The 22239-nt window shown below is 41.5% G+C and overlaps 2 protein-coding genes across 4 annotated transcripts; both read right to left on the bottom strand.

The window, feature by feature from the left end:
• Window positions 1-4930: 4930 nt before the first annotated feature.
• Window positions 4931-12677, bottom strand: LOC130504844 (uncharacterized). 2 transcript variants are annotated; one of them, XM_056999444.1, is made up of 6 exons: window positions 12062-12677; window positions 6278-6684; window positions 6078-6204; window positions 5705-6016; window positions 5416-5628; window positions 4931-5323 (listed from the first exon to the last, which is right to left on the bottom strand). In XM_056999444.1, exons 2-6 carry the CDS (start codon window positions 6670-6672, stop codon window positions 5009-5011), a joined length of 1362 nt encoding a protein of 453 aa, XP_056855424.1. In that variant the 5' UTR covers window positions 6673-6684; window positions 12062-12677; the 3' UTR covers window positions 4931-5008. The 2 variants fall into 2 exon arrangements, with proteins under 2 accessions (XP_056855424.1, XP_056855421.1); XM_056999441.1 differs by lacking the exon at window positions 12062-12677 and adding an exon at window positions 6865-7395.
• Window positions 8436-12054, bottom strand: LOC130504838 (uncharacterized). Of its 2 annotated transcripts, XM_056999433.1 has the most exons (5): window positions 10097-12054; window positions 9458-10001; window positions 9275-9374; window positions 8877-9211; window positions 8436-8807 (listed from the first exon to the last, which is right to left on the bottom strand). In XM_056999433.1, the coding sequence occupies exons 1-5, from the start codon at window positions 11823-11825 to the stop codon at window positions 8474-8476; spliced, it is 3042 nt and encodes a 1013-aa protein (XP_056855413.1). In that variant the 5' UTR covers window positions 11826-12054; the 3' UTR covers window positions 8436-8473. The 2 variants fall into 2 exon arrangements, with proteins under 2 accessions (XP_056855413.1, XP_056855415.1); XM_056999435.1 differs by lacking the exons at window positions 8877-9211; window positions 9275-9374 and having other exon boundaries at window positions 10097-12053.
• Window positions 12678-22239: the final 9562 nt, after the last annotated feature.

Below are 22239 nucleotides of genomic sequence, written 5' to 3'. Positions count from 1 at the left end.
AACTCATCCCCTTTTATTAAATTCAATAACAGAAACAAATAATAATAAAAAAAAAGACAACACGTGGAAAATAATCGATGAAGAGTAGCTTCCTACAAACTACTCTCCGACGTCGAAATCTCCATCTCCAAAGCATCCATCCATTTGCTTCACCCCATCACTATCAAAAGCCCCTTTGGCAAAGTAATCTCCCGAGTCATGGGGAAGATCCAGCCCTTCGGTCATCACAGACACATCGAACTCTCCGAGCTCGACCTCCTTCTCTCCAGAATGCTTCGCGTCACCCGAAGCCAATAGATTCTTGCCCATTATCTCCTTCAGAAGATTTATCCTCACGACAACCTCCCCAAGCTGGAGCTCGTCAGCGACCTTGGACCGTTCGCCTTCCCATTTCTCCTTCAGAGACTTCAGAACGCTCTGATAATCATCAGCCAAGCCTTTCTTGGCCTAACGAATCGAACTTCGGAGAGCATCGGCATGCTTCGAAGCATTTGACTCTAGCTGCGACTCGAGCAAAGAAACTCGTTCAAGAGTCGACTTCCTCTCGTTTTCCGCAATACAAAGACGAGCTTCAAGCAAAGCAATTCGGATCTCCGATTCTTCTGCAACAGACAAACGATCGGCATTGGTGCGATCACGCTCCTGCAATAGTTTCAGGTTTGACTTCAGCTCCCTCACGACCCTCTTAACTTCGAGGAGCTCGTCAGATCGTGGTACATCTTGGAGGCGCGGCGGCCTCCATGGCCTATAAATCATGAAAAGTTCAGGATAAGTTCGAACAAAGTCGCGCAAAAAGTTAAGCAAACCAACCTTGGCGTGAGCCACAGCCATCTTGACATAAGCTTCGCGCTCGGTCATGTTCCGAAGAGAAGGAAGTGGGCAACCAGCAGGCTTAAAGTGCCTCACCAGATGAGCCACACTATCTTGATCCTCCGTAATCGGACAGTCCTTGGAGTGCGTGAATTGCCAATGAAATGGTTTCGCGACCCCATCACCAAGAAAACTTGAGCGAGGGTCAGAACCATTTTTCTTCGCTTTCTTGGAGGGACGTTCGCGACCTTCCGAGCCAGTAGGACTACTTGACTTCACACGAATGGCTGAGTCCTTACCACCAGATTCCTTGCCTTCTTGTCTAGAAGGAACCTGGGTTTCTTCACGAAGAACCTCAGTAAGCGCCTCGCTAACATCACCGGATCGAATCCTCTCTGCACTGACGTTGCCGGAACGGTTCCTCGACTTGTCGGCTTCGCGGAGGTTCGATCTTCTTGTTGACATAATCGCTCTGCTTGAAAAGAGAGTAGGGGGATCAAAGGTTGTGCAGTTGAAACCTAAGCCGAAACTTCAAGGTCTTATAAAGAGCGAAGTATTACGAGAACCCTAACCAAAAGATTTTAGTAAATCCGAGATACCAAAAGATTCTTATCAAAAGAAAAACAGATAATATCTTAACGATTCAAATTTAACCCACAAAATCCTGGGAAAAATAAGGATCCCCACAAACAACGAAATTATCCAACAAAAACAAGAAAAATGCGAAATTAAAAAGAAATTAGGAATCAGCGCCGCCTCCCGCGTTTGACGGCCCCCCAAGGTCCAACTCCTCCGACACTTGCGGAAGATCAAGCTCAGAGATAGTCCAACTCGAGGAGGGACAGGACTCGACGGCCGCTTCACAATCCCTCTCCAAATCCTGCAGGCGAGTCAACTCCCCATCAACGTCGCAGCAGCCCTCTTTGATCTCAGTCAAAAGATCGATGTTAGCGATTACCTCCTGAAGCTGAATTCGAGCCACCATCTCTCTCTCCTTGTTGGACCACTTATCTTCTAAAGACTTCAAAATCACCGCGTACTGCCGCGACAACTCACGACGAGCAGAACGAACGTCTCGATCCCTCTCAGCTTCAAGCCTTGCGATCTTGGCTTGTTGAGCAGCGACCTCGATCTCTAGAACCGACTTCTCGTCACAAACCTTCACCCACTATGTCATCATGGAGTTGATCTTCTCAACCTCCTCCTTGTTCTCCCGCTTGGCGACCTCAAGTTCAGCAGAGATCCTCTTGAAGTCAAGAGAGATCCGATCAATATCCACATCTCTCTGAGAGGTCCCTGTATGCTCCGCCATCTTAAGAACAAGGTTACAAGCCTCCATGACCTGGAAGTAAATATAATCAGAAAAACGATGCAATAAAAGCAGGAATTGGTAATAAAATAATGATTCCCTGAGAATAAACCTTGCCATTTTCTTCGGCGACCTTGGTATAAGCATCTTCCTCCTCCGAGGAAGAAAAGAACGTCTCCCCGAAGTTTTGAGAGCTAGTCCCTTCCCCCAAGTGTTTGGGACCAGAACTGGTCTCACGTAGAGGGGAATGATTACTCCTCCCTACTCTCCGTCTTGAAAGCAGGTCGCGGCGGTCTCGATGAAGCACTTCGCGAAGCCTTGGCAGACCCGTGCTCACGAGCCGGCATATCCTCCTCCGAATCAGAACTCAAAGATAACAGGGTAGGGTCCACTGGCGTTTTCCTCGAAGCAGACGCCAAGGTTCTGAGCGATCTCCGAACGGCTCGTATTAGGACGAGCAATAACCTCATCCGCAGAAGTGGGCTCTTCCTGATCAGGAGAGTGAGCTTCCTCGAGCAACCCGATCGATCCCGAGATCGCAGGAGCAATCCCTAAACCGACAGGAAGCAAATTCAAAGTACGAATTCGTTCCCTAGTGAACGACGACCAGTCAGTATCTCCGCGTTTCAAAACGGCCACCATACCTCGAAGTTGATCCGACATCGGAGAAACCTTCGGATGAGCTAAACAAAGAAAAAGAGTATGAATGAGCAATCGCGTAGATTCCTTGAATAACACGCAAATAAAAAATTCAAAACCTCACCAATAGTTTTAGCCCAGCGACGAGGGAGCAGAGAGAAATCGAAGTCTCCTACTGTGGACGAGTCAAATTTGAAAACAAAGAATTGCTCTTGACACAGATCATCCATATAGGGTGTCCCGCCAATCACGTGGAGGCCATGGCGAGGAGACGCCAAGAAGGTCCCAGGATTCCTTTGGTTGCGCTTTATGAGATATAGACTGTGTAACTCCTCGAGCTCAAATAAAAGCTTCTCCTCCCTGGCTCTGACAAGGATCGCTAGGAGATGTCTAAGAAGATTCAGACATAGCTGCGTGAGAGAGATCCCAAGCTCGGCAAGAACCTCTAGCACTTGTCTTGGAATCGGGAAAGAAAGCCCGCAAGACTCGAAGAAACTGAGGATGCTCCGCAGTAGTCCTCTCTGACAGTTTCTAGAGTTTCCTGATCAGAAGCAAGTTCACAGACCACAGCGCGATCAACTCCGAGCGAGGAGTATAGCTCTTCAATGTTCTCTTGTTTAATCGTCGGACGAGGGAATGAGAAAGAAGACATCTTGTGAAGATAAAAATGAAGAAAAATCGCAAGAACAAGAGAAAGAAAGATGATCAGAAGTGAAAAAGAGAGATCAAAGCTCTATCGCTATTTAAAGAGAAGCCTCAAACGGCTATATCGCGGCTCCCGAGGAATGCAATAATTGCCTAGGATGCGCTATAACCGCCACAATCACTTCTCCTTCGCCCCAGAAATTCATGCACACGACCGTTATACGGTGCAAAATAACGGACAAGTCGAAACATTAGAAACCGAAGAAGATTTAACCAATTCCCAAACCAAGTAAACCGAACCGTCTCTTTCCATCTCGATCAAGAGAAAAGAGACTGGGGACAAATGTTGGACCCAATTTTGGACATAGGATAAATAAATGGGCTATATTTAAAATGGGCCGCAAAATGATAAGACCCATAGCGACGTCAACGAAGTGGAAAAGGAAGTCGCCGAAGTCGAGAAGGTCGCGGAAGCAGTTACAAAAATAGCGGAGTTGAGCTTATAAAAGGGAGATGAGATCATTGCTAAGGACTCAGCGAAAACCCTAGAGAGAGAGCACACCACACATTTTCACCTTTCTTACTTCGTTTTAGATCTTATTCTTGATCGACCTCCTTGTTATAGTTGATCTATTAGCTATTCTTTGTACTCGACCTCTTAATCAATAAAAGTCCATTTTTGTCTACCGAATTCCGATTACATTGTTGTGTTCTAAGGATATCGTTACCTACATCTTTTGTCACTTTCCTAGTTTACTTACAAACACTACAAAATACTTGAGTGTAGATTTTAGGTTCTACAAACTTTTGAAATTCGCCTTTCATATTGTTTTAGTTATATTGTCTAGTGTATATAAAATATGTATTATAGAATTTAAATGTGACTTTAGATATAATTTTAATAAATAACATCAATCGATATTGAAGTGTCACTACAAGAAAACAAATAATTAACGAGGGCCATTTTCCTCGTTAATTCCTCGTAAAAGGAGGTTTACGAGGAATTAACGAGGAAAAGCCTTTCGTCGTTTTTCGTCCGTCGTAAAAAAGGATTCGTCGCCATTTCCTCGTAGAATAGCGAGGTTTCGGTTTCCTCGTAAAGACGAAGTTAATATTTCGTCGTAAGTTCCTCGCCCCCTTTCCTTGTAAATCACTCGCTTAATTTCCTCGTACAAACCACGTGAACCACGCGTCGTTACTTACACGTAAGATCCTTGAAATCATATCCTCGTAAATTCGATGTAATATCCTTGAAAGGATTTCCTCGTAAAATCGATGTAGAATCGTTGAAAGGTTTTCCTCGTAAAAACCTCGAAAGCCTTTCCTCGTAAAGACCTCGAAAGACTTTCCTCGTAAAAACCTCGAAAGCATTTCTTCGTAAATTTCTCGGAAATATTTTCGTCGTAAATAACTCGTAGACTTCCATTTTTCGAATTAATAAAATATTATTTGATAAATATAATAATTATTAATTTAACAAAATAAAAATATTTAAATATTGGATTTATAAATAAATTTTAAATAAAATTCACAAGCAACAAAATATTTTATATATAATTAAGTTTTGGATTTTATAATACATAAACCGAAAAAAAACTAAAAAAACTAAGGCTCGTTCATCGCCTCGTAGAATTCCTCGCTCCTCCTCGTAACATCCTCCTCGTTATGTGTGCCCGATGACTCGCCTGGAATGGGATTTTGTTGTTTCATGTTCCTCAACAAAGCTTCCCATTCCGGATTTGTGGACGCTATAACGTCGATGAAGGCTTCGAGTCCACTCACACGGCTTTTGGTCGCGCCCAGCTCGGAACGCAACTGAGTGACTTCTTCGGTCTGTCTCTGAGCATAAGATGATGTCGCTCTCGGGACATCATTGACGGAACCGATCCCCAACGTACGTCCCTTTTTCTTAGGGACAACCTTAAAAACAAAAAAATTATATTTGTTAGTTAAATTTAAAAGGGAAATTTAATCAATTAATAATTAAAAAGATATAATGTTAAAAAATTTACCTCCTCGTAAATCTTATCCACTTCAGTTGTGGATAAGGTAACTGGTAATCCGTCGCCGGACTGCTGGGTCAGCTGAGTCTGGCGCTCCTCAACCCGAGCAATTACGTTGTTGTAGATTTGCTCGGACTTGCCATCTAAAAACTGGCCCGCCTTGTTTTTGTGGGTCCGCTCGTAAAGTTCCGGAAGAGTCGGGAGACGTCCCAACTCTTTGGCCTAAAAACATTTAAGAAAATTGTTAGAAATATATTTAATTATATTAAAAATAATAATTAAATATTTAATTACGTACCATTTTCAAACGGACACCGGCATGTGGTTTTTGGCCCGTAGAGTGTAGCATCGGGCCGTTACCGTGCTCGTCTACCGTGTTACGGGCGGCAGCACAAATGTTTGCGATCCTAATGGAGTTAGGATCCTTCCAGTAACGGATGAGGCCGTCCCAAACATCCGTGGTAAGCTCAGCGGGTTTGCCACGGGTGTACCCCTTGACGATCCAGGCACCCTTCCAGTTGCAAACCGTGTCCGACAAGCGAACTTGCGCCTTTTCGTAAAACGCCTTCCTCACTCTCTCACTGACCCCGATGGACCAATGATACTTTTGCTGCAAAAAAAAATTAATAATTAGTTAATAAAAAAAATAATTAATTAATAGAATTACTTACAGCGTAAATCTTGAACCACGTCTTTCGGATGTAGATCGGCGTCAATTTCCAGTTTGGATGCGCCATGGAGAAGTAACCTTTAATCGTCTCGGTTACATCTGTCGCAAGGGAATTGTCAACCCCAAACCTGGAAAAAAATGAAAATTTAAATTATTTAATGAAGTTATAAATTAAAATAATTATTTAAAAAATACACTTACCATAAAGTCCCGTCGGGTCTGTCGGGGTCTATGATTGGTAAACCAGCTCTGCCTGGCATACCAAGAATATCCTCGACAGTGTACTGCGAGAAGGGAACAGTAGGTGGCACCATGAGATCGGGATGAACAGCGGCGGGGATCTCAGGAGGAGCCATCGGAGGAGGCACCGGAGGAGCCATCGGCTGAGCCATCGGCTGAGCCATCGGCTGAGCCATCGGCTGAGCCATCGGCTGAGGCTGAGCCATCGGAGGAGGAATCGGAGGGAAGAAATGCTGAGTCTCGGGAACAGACTCCTGATCCGAAGAACCTGAACCGCCGGCACCTGAAGAAGAACCTGGCGGGTCTAACTGACTACCAGGCTCACCGAATATCTCCCTGTAGTGAGCAGTAAGCATGCGCTGGCGAACCTGCAAAAATATATTTTTTTGAGATTATGATCATCAATAATTAAAAAGCTATCATCAATAATTTAAAAATCTATCTAACAAACATAAAATCCGTAAACCTATCTAAATTCTCTAAACTAACCACCTAAATTAACCACCTATCTAAATTGTCTAAACTAATAAAGGGGGCGAGGAAATTACCATTTTCGGAGGAGAGAGGAATGGGAAAGGAGTTAGAGACGAAATGGGGAGGAAGTGGAGAGGAAGTTGGGAGGAATGGACAGTGTGAGGTTTGTGAGGTTGTATATATAAGTTACGGAGGTCTCGCAATTTCCTCGTAAGTTTACGAGGAATTAAAGAGGCCCGTGTTCCTCTTTCTCGTAAAAACCTCGTAAGATTACGAGGAAATTGCGAGGCCCGTCCCAAACTAAACGATAAATTAGCGAGGCCCGTCTTTTTGTTACTCGTAAAACCCTCGTAACATTACGAGGAAATTGCGAGGCCCGTCCCAAATAAAACGATGAAATTTCGAGGCCCGTCTTTCTGTTCCTCGTAAATGCTTCGTAAGTTACGAGTTATTAACGAGGTTATTTTCTAAACCTCTAAACTCTAAACCCCAAACCTTAAACCCCATCTTTCTTATATTCTACTTCATATATTCATAACATATCAAAACTCAAAATTTATAACCACAATTCTTTAACTTCTAATATCAATCTCTTCTTCCTAATTTAAACTTATACAAAATCAAATTATTTATTTAATATAATCATTTGAAGATTTGAAAATATAATCATTTGAAGATTTGAAAATATAATCTTTTGAAGATTTAAAAATATAATCTTTTGAAGATTTAAAAATATAATCTTTTGAAAATTATAAAATTATTAATGGGGTTTGGAGTTTTGGATTTAGACAAAATAGATAAGAAAGATGGGGTTTGGGGTTTAGGGTTTAGGGGTTTAGACAACATATCTCGTTAAAACCTCGTAAACCTACGAGGAAATAACGAGGAAAAAAAAAAAAAAGAAAGCCTCGTTAATTCCACGTAAGCTTACGAGGGCGTTACGACGATTTGTGCTTACGTGGAATTAACGAGGCCCGTGTATTTCTTTTTTTCTACTTTCCTCGTTATTTGGTCGTAAATTACGAGGAATTACCGAGGTTTGAAGATCATTTGAAGATTTGAAAATATAATCATTTGAAGATTTGAAAATATAATATTTTGAAGATTTAAAAATATAATCTTCTGAAGATTTGAAAATATAATCATTTGAAGATTTGAAAATATAATCTTTTGAAGATTTAAAAATATAATCTTTTGAAAATTATAAAATTATTAATGGGGTTTGGAGTTTGGGATTTAGACAAAAGAGATAAGAAAGATGGGGTTTGGGGTTTAGGGTTTAGGGGTTTAGACAACATATCTCGTTAAAACCTCGTAAACCTACGAGGAAATAACGAGGAAATAAAAAAAAAAGGAAAGCCTCGTTAATTCCACGTAAGCTTACGAGGTCGTTACGACGATTTGTGCTTACGTGGAATTAACGAGGCCCGTGTATTTCTTTTTTTCTACTTTCCTCGTTATTTCCTCGTAAATTACGAGGAATTAACGAGGTTTTCTTTCTAAACCTCTAAAATCAAAAACCCCAAACCACAAACACCATCTTTCCTATCTTCTACTCTTCATATTCCAATCCCAAACCTCAATCATTTATTTTTCATTCAAAACCTCAAACTCAATATTTTTTTTTATAATCGAATCACATGCATTAAGTCTGAAAATCAATCATATTAAAACACAAATACATCAATCAGATACATTTTCGTCATCACTAGAAACATCATCATTTTCATTAAACTCGTCTTCAACAGCTTCATCTGTGCCATCGTCGGTAAGATCTTCATACTCATGATTATGCGGATCAATGAGAAGAATGTCATCAATTTGTTGTTCAGGTTCCTCGACTTCATTTATCTGTTCTTCTTGCAATGGTGGTTCTTCTCCACTTATGATTCGTCCTCGAGGTGTAACTTTGATCACGGATAACCAATTTATTCCCGATTCTCTCATCCGAGGGTATGGAAGGTAGCTAACTTGATCTGCTTGTGAAGCTAAGATGAAAGGCTCGAATTTGTTGTACCTGAAAATAAAGAAAACATAGAAATAAGCTTATTCTACTCATGTATGCCAAATAAAGAATTTGTTGTACCTTCTTCCACCATTGACATCAACTACACCGAATTTGTTAAACCGAACACCTCTGTTGACGACGGGGTCGAACCACTCACATTTGAAGAGGACGCATTTCAGCTTCAATATCCCTGGAAATTCCACTTCGATAATCTCTGTCAAGATACCGTAGAAATCGGTTTCCCCTTTCACACATATTCCATAGTTACTGGTTGCCCGCTGTCTACCATACTCATATGTGTGAAAAGTATAGCCTCGTGTGAAATACATCTGTGAAGTGGTGACCTTTACATGTGGAGATTGAATTACTTCATGTAACCACTTAGGATAATCTGCATCGTCGTCAAAATCAACCTGCAAAAACAAAGTGAACGTTAAAATACAAATCATTTATGAATAAAGAGTTTGAGTTAATACCTGACTCTTCAACCATTTTATAAAGTGTTGATCTTTCCTTTTGTCTACGTCAGTTGTGGATATACCAGGGAATGTTTCTTCGACTTGTGAAACAAATAGGCTGTAAAATCACTTTTTATATTAATTAATATTTGGCAATTATATATATGTGTTAATTTATATATACGTGTCCATTTATGTTACCTTTCAAAATAACGAATCAATGGATCCTCACAATTAAGTAGAATATAGGTGTGTGCACTATGAGCGTCTTCTTCACTCGACCACCAAACCTCTTTTGATTTTCCACCCAGTCGCCCAATCTGGCTAAAGATGTCTGGAACACCAGCAACTGCGTATGTTGGCGCGACACCACCATCATCATATCTCCTTGGAGCTCTTTTCCGAGTACGTACTTTTGACGCAAAGTAGTACGATGTGAAGTGAGAAGTTTCTTCCGTCAAACTTCCAGCAATTATAGAACCTTCAACCTTTGCAAGGTTCTTTGCTTTTCCCTTCAAATATTTCATGGCTCGCTCATACTGATACATCCATCCGTAATGTACAGGTCCACGAAGCAATGCCTCATATGGAAGGTGGACAGCTAGATGCTCCATTACGTCAAAAAACCCAGGAGGAAATATCTTCTCCAAGTTGCACAATAAGATGGGAATGTTCTCTTGAAGCTGTTCCACGACTTCTACTTTAAGGGTGCGGGTGCTCAGATCCCTGAAAAATGCTCCAATGCCTTGTATATTCCAAAAACAATTATACACATATTAGTCATATATATTTCAAACTAAATCATTATATATAAAATAACTGCAATAATAAATATAGTACCTGCAAGTGCTTCATGTACGTTTGTAGGAAGTAGCTCCGCAAAAGCAAAGGGAAGTAGTCGTTGCATAAAGACATGACAGTCATGACTCTTCATCCCAGAGAATTTTTGACCCTTTTCAACGCATCTAGACAGATTTGAAACATACCCATCGGGGAATTTCACTTCTGATGCTACCCAGTTGAACAACACCGACTTTTTTTCTGAAGACAATCTGAATATCGGAACAGGAACTTGCCCATTGCTGTTTATATGTAACTCGCTTCTTGAGCAAATATCCGGCAAGTCTAACCTTGATTTTATGTTGTCTTTTGTCTTCCCCGGGACATTCAATATTGTATTCATGATGTTCTCAAAGAAATTCTTCTCTATATGCATCACATCGAGGTTGTGGCGCAGAAGAAGATCCTTCCAATATGGCAACTCCCAAAATATACTCTTCTTGTGCCAGTTGTGATGAACACCGTAAGAATCAGGCATATTAGGGGGAACATGCCAATTACCACCACGAGGAACTGTTTCCAAAACTCCATAGTAATCGAGTTGCTTTTCAGTTTCTTCTCCAGTTAAATATGGAGGAGGAGTGTCTCTCACAACCCTTTTGTGCCTAAACAATGTCTTGTTTCTTCGGTACGGATGGCCAATGGGAAGAAATCTACGATGACAATCGAACCAACTTGTCTTCCTCCCATTCTTCAGTTGAAACGCATCTGTCGCTCCATTACAATATGGACAAGCTAATCTCCCATGTGTAGTCCATCCCGACAACATCCCATAGGCAGGAAAGTCACTTATGGTCCACAAAAGCATCGCTCGCATCGTGAAATTCGTCTTCGTTGAGCAGTCATACGTCCTCTCCCCTGTTGACCACAAATCCTTCAACTCTTTTATCAGTGGTTGCAGGAAAACATCCAGCGACCTTTTAGGATGTTTCGGACCAGGTATTAATATGGTCAAGAATAGCAACTCCCGTTGCATGCACATCTCCGGTGGCAGGTTGTATGGCGTAAGAAAGACTGGCCACAATGAATATTGTCTCCCTGACATTCCGAATGGACTAAATCCATCTGTGCATAATCCGAGATACACATTCCGGATATTGCTAGCGAATTCCGGATATACTTTGTTAAAATGTTTCCAGGCTCTTGCATCTGATGGATGTGTCATCTCACCATCCGTCTGAGTATGCTCGGCATGCCATCTCATCTTTCCAGCAGTCTGCTCTGATTGGTACAATCTTTTCAATCTGTCTGTAATTGGTAGGTACCACATCCTTTGGTACGGTACCCTATTACGTCCCCGTCCTTGCGGCTTGAATCGTGGCTTCTTGCAGAATCGACATTCTTCTAACTTCTCATCATTTCCCCAGTAGATCATGCAGTTGTCGATGCAAACATCTATCATCTCCGAAGGCAACCCAAGACTATACACCAGTTTCTGAATCTCATAATAAGAATCAGCAGACACATTGTCTTCCGGCAAATACTCTTTGAACAAGTCTGCCCATTCATTCATGCAACTTTCAGGTAGATTGTGATCAGTTTTAATATTCATCATTCTAGCAGCCAACGACAATTTAGAGAGACCTTCTCTACAACCACTGTAAAGTGGTTGATTCGCCGCATTTAACATTTCATAAAACTTTTTTGCATCTATGTTAGGTTCTTCATCTTCATCATGAGCTACAAATGCATCAGTTACCATATCATGAACCCTATCAAAATCTACCATCTGCTCCTCCTGATGGTAACTAGGTTCATTATGCAAATGAAGAGCAACCGGTTCTTCCTGAAAATTGCTATTACTACTACTAGCTTCATTCTGATCATAATTATTATAACCTTCTCCATGTTGAAACCAGATATAGTAATTTGGCGTGAAACCTCTATTTATTAAATGCTTCCAAACATTTTCACGATTTGCCAATTTCGAATTGTTGCATTTCCGACATGGACAGAACATCTTACCGCTTTCTAGGGCGAGCGGTGTGGAATCTGCTTGATGCATAAATGTCTCCAGTCCCGCAATGTATTCTTTCGTCACTCTCCCGTTAGCATCTCTATGCATATACATCCACCTCCGCAACTCGTAGACATTCCCAGAGCCTGACATTTTTTTCCTTTCACGTTTTTCTTTTTTTTTCTTGTTGGTGTGTTTAAAATGATGTTGAAACTTCCATATTTATAGAAAATTTTCGAATCTGGTAGTTGAAGTTTTGCGATGAATTTGCGAGGAAAAGGTAGGTAGCAAAAAAAAACGTGCTTTAAAATTCTTCGTTAAGTTCACGTATATCATTTCCTCGTAAAGGTGACGTAAATTTACGTTGATTTAACGAGGAAATTATATTTCCAGTTTTCCTCGTAAAGATAATGCAAGCTTTACGTGGTTTTTACGAGGAAAATGTATTTCCTCGTAAAGACCACGTAAAGTTACGTGGGCTTTACGACGAAATGTTATCTTCGTTAGTTTACGAGAAAATAACGAGGTTTATTTCTTTCGTTGTAAATTCCTCGTAAGTTCCTCGTACATTTACGAGGATTATATTTCCTCGTTAACTTTCCTCGCCAAAATGCTGTTTTCTTGTAGTGTGTTACAAGATATAAAAACTCTCCATTGTGAATATTTAACAAGCAATACAATGATTTGTCTGTATTTATATAAAATGTATAAACATAAAATTTATATATTTTATGATATTAGTGGAACCACATATTCATATAAGATTTTATAAAAATATTATTTTATTAATTTACCTCATATTTTGAACCTTTTCTTCAGCTTAGTATTTTAAATCAATCCAAGTTAAAATAAAATATTAATTTTATATTATTTGTTTATTATATTTATTAATTTATGGAGTTTTAATATATTTCATGTATTTCTATAGTCGTGCTCTATCTCTGGTTCATCATCATTGTGGAAGTCATAATCGAATGCTATTATTTTGCAAATAAGTTTAATTGAAATTTCTTTTAAGACCAAAACTGAGCATTGTGGAAAAAATTTTGAATACAAATTTGCGTGTGGGAATGTCGGTAACAACATACAAAATATAAAAATATCTTGCAAAATCTGGACGATCGGAAGTTAAAAAAAAAAAATATGGACAATTGGTCAAAGAGATCTACCACCATAGGGATATGCTACTTGTTCTTCACTCTCGCTTTGTTAATTTTATGTCATTTTTAGAATAAGAAAATATACATAAAACCTTAAATTTTCAAATTAAACAAAAAAACCTTGAACTCATGTTTGAACAAAAAAAAATGCTCCAATTTTTAAATATTGGTTACTTTAACTCTCAATTTTTGTTGACTGGATCATTTTAGAAACCCGAAAAATCAACTGTTAAACCCATAAAAGTCTATTAACTCGCTAAACGAAGTCGTTTTAAAAATTGGTTAAACACTAACGAAATGATGTTGTTTTACATCTGTAAACATTTAAATCATCCCCTCTTTCGCGAAACCTAAATTTTATAATTCTCTATTCTCTCATTCTTATAATCTCCAAAACTGAAAGCCATTGATAATGCAAAGAATGTCTAGGAGCCTAGGATGAAGGGGTTACTTCAGGTTCGTCGTTGATATACTAAAAATGAATCCTTGCTACTGCCAAGTTAACAATTGTAATTATAGTACTTTAGATTCAAATCCAGAGGACAAGTCTACACTTTATTTCTATGAGTTTTGAAAACAAGCTAAGAAGAAGATTTGTTTTGGTTTTAAAAGTGACGATAGGAAACAAGAAAAACAAGAGATTGATTCAATTTAATAAGGAGTTAGCCTAGGGTATTTCATTGGGTGCTGAATTGGAATCAAACAATTATTCAGGCGCGATGAAGTGCTTTCTAGACTCGGATCACTCAAGCGGAACACTCCACTGTCGTGGTAGTGATCGCTTTGCAGATCGATCTCACCATCTAACTGTGTTGAGATGAGAATCGATTGCAAGCCTTAGAGAACAGGTCCAATTAGTTCACTTACTATCCTAATATCTACTTTCGCTGATTAGGGATATTAAACTATTCAATACATGTCAAGTTATCTCCTAAGCGGTTAACTAGGTGATGAACTTGGGATCTAACATCAAGTGATCAGATTAATGAAAGCATTAAGAACAGTATGAATGAAGAACAATTATAAATTGCTTATCTATGTTTAGTTCATGTCTCAACACCCTAAAAACCCTAGGCGAGCAAGGTGACTACTCGATCATGATGCAAGAAATCAAAGACATAATTCCTGAAATAAATTGCATAAGAACAGAGTAGAAAACAAAGGGTTCAGATGATCTTCTCTATGAGAGGATGGATTCTTCTCCCTTACAAGTTGCAGATCGCAAAAGCTAAGTGTTCTCTTGTAAAAACTAGCGTAAGAAATAAAATATGATAGATGGTGTTTTTATATGGAGGCGCAAATAGGTGGAAAAAGAGATTAGGGCAACATGGTTTAATTCCCGAAATAGACTTTCCTTATTAATCGGGAACAACCTCGGGATCACTCTGTCTGCTTGTTCCGTTTGAGAACAGTCTCGGGAATGTTCTTCTTGAGTGTTCTCCGCAGGATTGCTCCAAAAGGACATCTTCTCTTCATGCACCTTCTCTTCTCTCTTCTACCAACTCCAGACCTGTAAAAGATCAAAAATGACTAGACTGACACAGATCAGAGACTTAAATCAAATGAAAACATATATACAATGATGTTAAAAACACCATATATCAATTCCCCCAGACTTAGATCCTTGTTTGTCCTCGAACAAGGCAAGTATCAACCATACTCTTACCACAAATCTCTGAACTATACAAGCTGTAGATTAGGACCACACACACTTACTGAGAACCCCATGATCGCTGTTCGAAGATCGGCTCCTTACTCTACATCTCAACCTGAAAAGGCAATACTTTCGACACAAAACTCCTTAAGCTCAATTAAAATTAGCGTGAGCTTCTTGTCATAGGCTCTACTCAGGGAGAACGGGCTAGGTATAGAATAGGCTAATTTTTATGGTGGAGTTCAAGAGTATTTAGGGGTTATCAAGAGTGGATGCAGGATATCGCGCAAAATGGTCGTGAGAGGACGGCTCCATTGATGTCCACAGCCCTTACTCATCTCTGCTAGTCGGACTGCTCTCCGATTAGATCGATCATGGGACTGCTTTGCGCGAATCAACTTCCCTTCAGAACACTTCACTGAAACCACCATTACTTTCTCAACTTCCTTAGTGGCATGCATCATAGATTCTTCCCCTTCTCATCACCAGTAAACAAAAGCAAAAACAAAAACTTTCTTTTTCTTTTCTTTTCTTTTCTTTCCCTTTTTCTTTTATATACACAAATACAAGATGATGGGGTGACGAGGAAGAAGGTAACAAGTGATGTACGTGATGCCACTGGTGATTCATCCTGGTTCGTTCTAGCCACTGCCTTCTTTCATTGTTCTCTATGGTATCGGAACACTCTTACTGATTGTTCTCTTGTCTGCCATGTTCCACCTTCACTGAATGTGAGCATTGATGAGTAAGAACTGTGTTGATCCTTTTCTCTCCGACCTTTTTACACATATCTGCACAGAAATACTATAAAAGTAATTGCATGAGGGTGGAATAAAGGATTAGGATGCAAGGTGGAAACTAGCTAAAGATGAACTAGCCACTCAGGAACATCAAGAGGGATAAAAAGGAAAAGAAGTCCTAAGTGTGAGTCTCATTCTCCCCTGATCTAGTGACCATGACAAGAAGATTTAAAGTCCAGAATAGGTTCAGATAAAGTGGAGTTAAGTCTACCCAGTGTAACCTGATCGGTATAGAACTTCTGGAGTGTCAAATGAGATAAGTTAGGGTGTTCCAGATCCATGTGTGGATCTTTCATCACTGCTAAGGTCACTGAATAAGAAGGTTAAAGCACAAGGTGGTTAAGAGATCATCACAAAATAAGGTCTTGATTCCCAAAATAGTTTTGACTGACTCGATCCTAAAGACTGACTCGATAAAAACATTAAAATGACACAAGGACTGACTCAAAAAGCACACAAGCAAATAGTACAATAGCTCCCCCAGACTTACTTCACACAATCCCTGGTTGTGAAAATAAATCAGAGGAAGCTGAAACACACCGAACAGAAGCAAATAACATGAAAATAAATACTTCAGATGGATAAGACAAAGGGATAGAAGTAGTCCTTTCGGACTTAGTCTGAATCGCCACTACCGGAGTGACCAGCTGTCCTCCTGCTCCTCGGAAGTCTCTCTCCTCCAGCTGAGGTGCCGACTGGTTCTTTGCCTAGGCGCCTTGTTCTCTGCGGTGTCTGCTCCTCCCGGCCTCCGATGCAGCCGCCTGTGATCGCCCTGAGTATCCGCTTCAAGAGGCTGTTGTTCTTCTTCTGGGAATCTATCATCCATCGTCTGTAGGCGTGATCATCACTAACATCAGTGAGGTCCTCCAGGTCGTACTCGCCATCAGCAAGTGGAGTCCATGCTCCACATCGTCCATATCATCATCCTCATCTGGAACTGGTGCACGGGGTCGTCGCAGAGGTGCTCTGCATCGGGCAAGAACACGATGTTCTCCAGACATAAGAAGTCTGTTAATCCAAACATAGGGAGCTTGCAGTACATAGGGTTTCCTTCCTTGTCAGCGAACTTGTAAGTGGTCTCGTCGCGCAAGATGTGGCATGCGATCAAGTAAGGAGTATCAATATACTAAATTTCAGGAACAATCGTGTAGGAGCTGAGGTTGATGTTGAAGCGCTGGAACAAGGGAGTGAGCAGACTGCCGCAACGATCTTTCTTGTCATCTGTTCGGAGCAAGGAGTATCTGCGCTCGGCTAACATCGAGATGAGATGAAACCCTGGGTTTGTCTTCACCGGTTGGATCGGTATCAGCTTGTCTCTGCGCACCTCGTCCTCGAGCCCTGTGTACAGAACCTGGAGCTCTTCGTTCGTGACCTTGGAGGTGTACTCCTTCGCAAACAGGATGTTTGACACTATCTTGGCAATGATCCACATAGTGGGGTTCCGGATCTGCGACTGTTGAGCCTTGCGAGAGGTGAACTTGCTGGTTGCAATGAGATCCCAAAAGGCGTTTGCCGGCGTGACCTTTTTTTCCACTGAAACCTCTCTAGGCGTGTCTGCGATCCCAAAAAGGCAGAACTTGCCGTCAGCCATGAAAGAGAAGGAGCAGTTCTCGTAATTTGGCGTGGTGGGGTTCTTGTAAGTGATCTGAGCTGTCGCGATCACTTGCCTAACCAGGTCCGGGTAGAGAACTTGAGCCTGAAAACAGAGAGGAGCAAGGCCCATTGCGTCGAGCGTATCAAACACTTCAGTGTCAAGACCGAGAGTGGCGAGGGTCTCCTGGTGCGCAAATCGTGTGGGCAAGATCTCTGCTGCGAGAAGCCGGTTGTACCTTGGAATCCTTGTCCCATCCCTCAATATTGTAGTCAAGGAGCAGTGGGTCATTGATGTTAATCGGTTGACCCTCAACCTTGTTCGGCCATGGATAAGAGGCTGGAACACTCGCGCATGGAGGAGGTGTGGCTGTTCCGCGAGAAGCCTTGAGTGTATTTTGGGTGTCTCGTGCGTGAAGGCATCTGCAAAACAAAAGCAATATCCCAAATTAGCACCGTTCAATGGTTGTTCTAGAAACGATGGAGCCTTCCAATCTCTCAATTTCATTCAAGTCCATCTATTTCTAAAAAACCTACAAGCTCCCATTCTTCCACAACACAATCGCAAGTATCTAGAATCACAATCAATAAATCGATTCCTATCCCATTCAAAATCAATCGCAATTTCAATCCTAGTAGCAAATATGAAATCAAGAGCTACAATCTAAGACCAAATCGCTAAGCAAGGGGAAGAGAGGATCCGAGGAGACACTTCCAAATCGTGAATTGCATGCGCGAAAGGGGAAGAAATCTTGAGTGGTTACCTTGATTGGAGTGGTGATTCCTGCAAAACAAACCGATCTCTAGAGGACCCAAGAGGTTAGAACCAAAAATCGATGTAGGAGATGGAGAGATGAGAGGTCGCGATTTTAGGGTTCTAGGTTATGGTTTGCGGCGAGAGAGAGATAGTTGGGAAGTGGAGTGAGTGGGCCTTAAATAGGCCAACCTAACCGCTTCCCCTTCCTCATTTATTTATTTATTTATTTTCTTTTTTTATTTTTTATTTTTTTGTCAAAAACTTACCTAAGAACAATCGGCGGAACAACCGCCAGAGTGTTCTCCTGAGAAGGTCTCGAGTTTTCTTTATTTTCTTCCTGAAAGTTAGTTTCTAAAAAGATAAAAAGAAAAAGAAACAAATATTTACAGTCACGAGTGGGTTGTCTCCCACCAAACGCTTGTTTTCTGTCACTAGCTTGACTTCAGTGAGCTGATTAGGCTTGAGGGGGATCGCTTAAGGATATTTCTACACCTTCAGTGATTGTTGTGTCAGCAAGATATGGCTTGAGGGGCTGACCATTAACAACAAATTCTCCACCTCTTGTGTCCAGCAACACAACTGCTCCATAAGGGCGAACCTCCTTGATGGTGAAAGGTCCGAACCATCTGGATTTGAGCTTTCCAGGGATTAGCTTAACCCTAGAGTTAAAGAGTAAGACCTGATCATTCGGAGCAAAGCTTCTGCTGATGATCCGTTTGTCATGGAATACCTTGGTCTTTTCCTTGTAGATCTTAGAGCTCTCATAGACCAGATGCCTAATTTGTTCTAACTCAGGGATCTGAATCGTTCGCCTCTCCTTGGCGGGTTTGATGTCGAAGTGAGCAGTTTAACAGCCCAAGCTGCCTTGTACTCTAGCTCCAAAGGTAGGTGGCACGCCTTGCCATAGACCAAATGATAGGGAGTGGTCCCTAATGGGGTCTTGTAGGCAGTTATGTATGCCCAGAGAGCATCGTCAAGTTTGTTGATGAAGTGAGTTCCACCATCGCTTATAACCACTCTAGGCACTCCAAATCTTGGAAAGATGATTGCGGTGAACATCTTGGAAAGATGATTGAGGTGAACATCTTGGTTACAACACGTGCATCATTGGTTGGACTGGCAATCGCTTCTACCCACTTGGAGACATAGTCCAATGCAACCAAGATGTACTCATTCTTGTGAGAGACTGGGAACGGTCCCATGAAGTCGATCCCCCAGCAGTCGAACACTTCTACTTCCAAAATGTAGTTCTGAGGCATCTCATTCTTCTTGCTTATACTCCCCATGCTTTGGCATGCATTGCATCGTGATATGAAAGCGTGGGCATCCCTGAACATAGTAGGCCACCAAAAGCCGGCTTGGAGGATCTTGGAAACTGTTTTGAAGGTGGCAAAGTGACCAGCATAGGATGAACCGTGACAATGATGAAGGATCCCTGGAATATCAGCTTCTGGAACAAACCTTCTGAAGATCTCACCCTTGCCCTGCCGATACAAATATGGTTCATCCCAAAAGTAGTGCCTTGCTTCCCTTAGAAATTTCCTCTTCTCATTCCAGTGAACCTCAAAGGTTCCTTCTCAACTGCCAGGAAGTTGGCAATCTCAGCAAACCATGGAAGATTCAGGTACTGCTTCTGGATCACTGCAGCGAATGCTTCATCTACACAGGAACAGTCCTTGCTGACAGGTAATGACTGTTCCGTGTTGCACATACCAATCGCGTTGACATATTCCATAGGTTGTTCCTTGTTAAGAGCTGTCTCATCTGACACCTTCATCCTGGAAAGATGATCTGCCACGCCATTATCAACTCCCTTCTTGTCTCTTATCTCTAGATCGAATTCTTGGGGTAAAAGAATCCATCTTAAGAGCCGCGGTTTAGCATCCTTCTTCGTGAGCAAGTAATTCAGAGCTGCATGGTCTGCGTGCACGATCACCTTTGACCCAACTAAGTAGGATCTGAACTTCTCAAATGCAAGGAGCTCATTTTCCGTGGTTGCATAACAACACTGAGATTCATCCATAGTTCTACTCGCATAGTATATCACGTGCAGATTCTTGTCTTTCCGCTGTCCAAGAACTGCTCTGACTGCAAAGTCACTCGCGTCTGTCATGATCTCAAAAGGAAAATCCTAGTCTGGAGGTTCAACAATCGGTGCACTGACTAGAGTTCCCTTAATCGTGTGGAATGCGGCTAGACAGTCGCTGTCAAAGGCGAACTAGGCTTCTTTGCAGAGCAGCCGAGTGAGTGGTCTCGCGATCTTCGAGAAGTCCTGGATGAACTTCCTATAGAAACCAGCATGTCCCAAGAAACTCATTATTCCTTTCACTAAAGTTGGTGGCTGCAAACTCATCATGACCTCGATCTTTACCTTGTCCACCTCAATGCCTTTCTCTGATATCTTATGTCCCACATCTCTGACCATGAAGTGGCATTTCTCCCAGTTCAGCACCAGATGCTTCTCCTCGCATCGCTTCAGAACCATACACAAGTTTGACAAACAAACATGTAAGGAGCTTCTATGGACGCTGAAATCGTCCATGAAAACCTCCATTATGTTTTCGATTAGATCAGTAAAATCGACATCATGCAGCGTTGGAAGGTCGCTGGAGCATTGCACGAGCCGAAGGGAATTCTCCTGTATGCGTATGTTTCATATGGACATGTGAACATCGTCTTCTCCTGATCGTCTGGGTGAATGGGAATCTGAAAGAAACCTGAATAACCATCTAAAAAGCAATAGTAAGGGTGGCCAGCCAATCTTTCAAGCATCTGATCAATGAAAGGAAGTGGGAAGTGATATTTGCGAGTCACAACATTCAGTTTACGGAAATCAATGCACATGTGATGACCAGTAACTGTTCTAGTAGGGATCAGTTCATTCTTTTCATTTGTTATAAAAGTGATCCCACCTTTCTTAGGCAGTACATGAACATGGCTAACCCACTTACTATCAGAGATCGCATAGATTACACCAGCTTCTAGAAGTTTCATTATCTCTTTCTTTACAACATCTTTTAGATTTGGGTTTAACCTCCTCTGATGTTCTACAGAAGTCATCGATTCATCTTCTAGGTGTATTCTATGCATGCACAGATCAGGTGAAATGCCAGGTATGTCAGCTAGAGAATATCCTAATGCTTTACGATATTTTCTAAGTTCACATAAAAGCAGAGAAGTCTCGGCATTGTTCAGGTCAGCGTTCATAATGACAGGATATGTAGAATTGGGTCCAAGGAATGCATACATGAGTCCCTTGGGAAGAGATTTGAACTCTACCTTTGGAGCTTTCAGCTTGCTCCATGAGTCATCGGTCTTAGCTGCCGGAACATACGTGTTCTGAGGCGCGGTTGTTCCAGCTGGTTTGCTGAGCTCGCTGTTCTCCCCCAGACTTAGATTTGCCACTATCTTTTCCATACTCCTGGCTGAATCCAGGACCTTGGCATAGGCATCAGCATCAATACTTTCTAAGCTATGCTCGGCTTCAGCTCCGACTAAGGCGAGTTGAAGAGGGTCATTGGTGAGAATTTCCTCAATCATCCCCTCATGCGGCTCTAGCGGATTGCTCTCTTTTTGGACAGTGAAGGTTTGTCCATCCAGCATCGGTTTCTTGAGCATCTGATTTATCTCAAACTTCATCACAATATCTCCAAGATGGATATCAATATTCCCTTGTCGGACATCTATGATAGCTCCAACAGTGCATAGAAATGGTCTGCCCAGGATCAGGGGATCCTTTGACTCTTCCTCGAGTTCCAGAACAACGAAATCGACAAGGACAAGTGTGTTCCCAACCAGAAATTGAAGATCTTCAAGGATTCCAACTGGAGACTTCACAGATCGATCAGTAAACACTAGGGACATCCTGGTAGGCTTGAAATCCGTGTATCCAAGGCGCTTAGCCACATAATATGGCATGAGGTTTATGCTTGATCCTAGGTCGACGAGTGATCATGAGAAGACTGTTCTCCCAATCTGGACCGAGAGGACAAATTTTCCCGGATCACCCAGTTTCTTGATCCTTTTGTTCTCGAGCACTGCACTGCACTCTTTAGAGACGATCATGAACTCGCTGTCATCAGATATCTTCCCAGAGATAAGTCCCTTCACAAAGCTATGCATGGATGGTATCATCTGGATCGCACTCATCAGAGGAAGTCTGACTGTTAGGTCTTCAAGCATCTTCCTGCACTTCATCTCCTCCATATCCTTACATGTAACCTTA

This window comes from Raphanus sativus, chromosome 2 (assembly GCF_000801105.2).
Source record: "Raphanus sativus cultivar WK10039 chromosome 2, ASM80110v3, whole genome shotgun sequence".
In the NCBI taxonomy this organism is placed as follows: domain Eukaryota; kingdom Viridiplantae; phylum Streptophyta; class Magnoliopsida; order Brassicales; family Brassicaceae; genus Raphanus; species Raphanus sativus.
This window is presented reverse-complemented; position numbering and strand designations above follow the sequence as displayed.

Excerpts from the sequence above, each read along its gene's own strand:
- LOC130504844 (XM_056999441.1), bottom strand. Across the intron at positions 6,205-6,277 it reads AGACCCGACGGGACTTTATG|GTTTGGGGTTGACAATTCCC; the intron begins GTAAGTGTATTT and ends ATTTTTTTCCAG. Across the intron at positions 5,629-5,704 it reads CCGGTGTCCGTTTGAAAATG|GCCAAAGAGTTGGGACGTCT; the intron begins GTACGTAATTAA and ends AAATGTTTTTAG.
- LOC130504838 (XM_056999433.1), bottom strand. The coding sequence starts at position 11,825 with ATGGTAGATTTTGATAGGGTTCATGATATGGTAACTGATGCATTTGTA. Across the intron at positions 9,375-9,457 it reads TTGATTCGTTATTTTGAAAG|CCTATTTGTTTCACAAGTCG; the intron begins GTAACATAAATG and ends GTGATTTTACAG. Across the intron at positions 9,212-9,274 it reads TAAAATGGTTGAAGAGTCAG|GTTGATTTTGACGACGATGC; the intron begins GTATTAACTCAA and ends TTGTTTTTGCAG.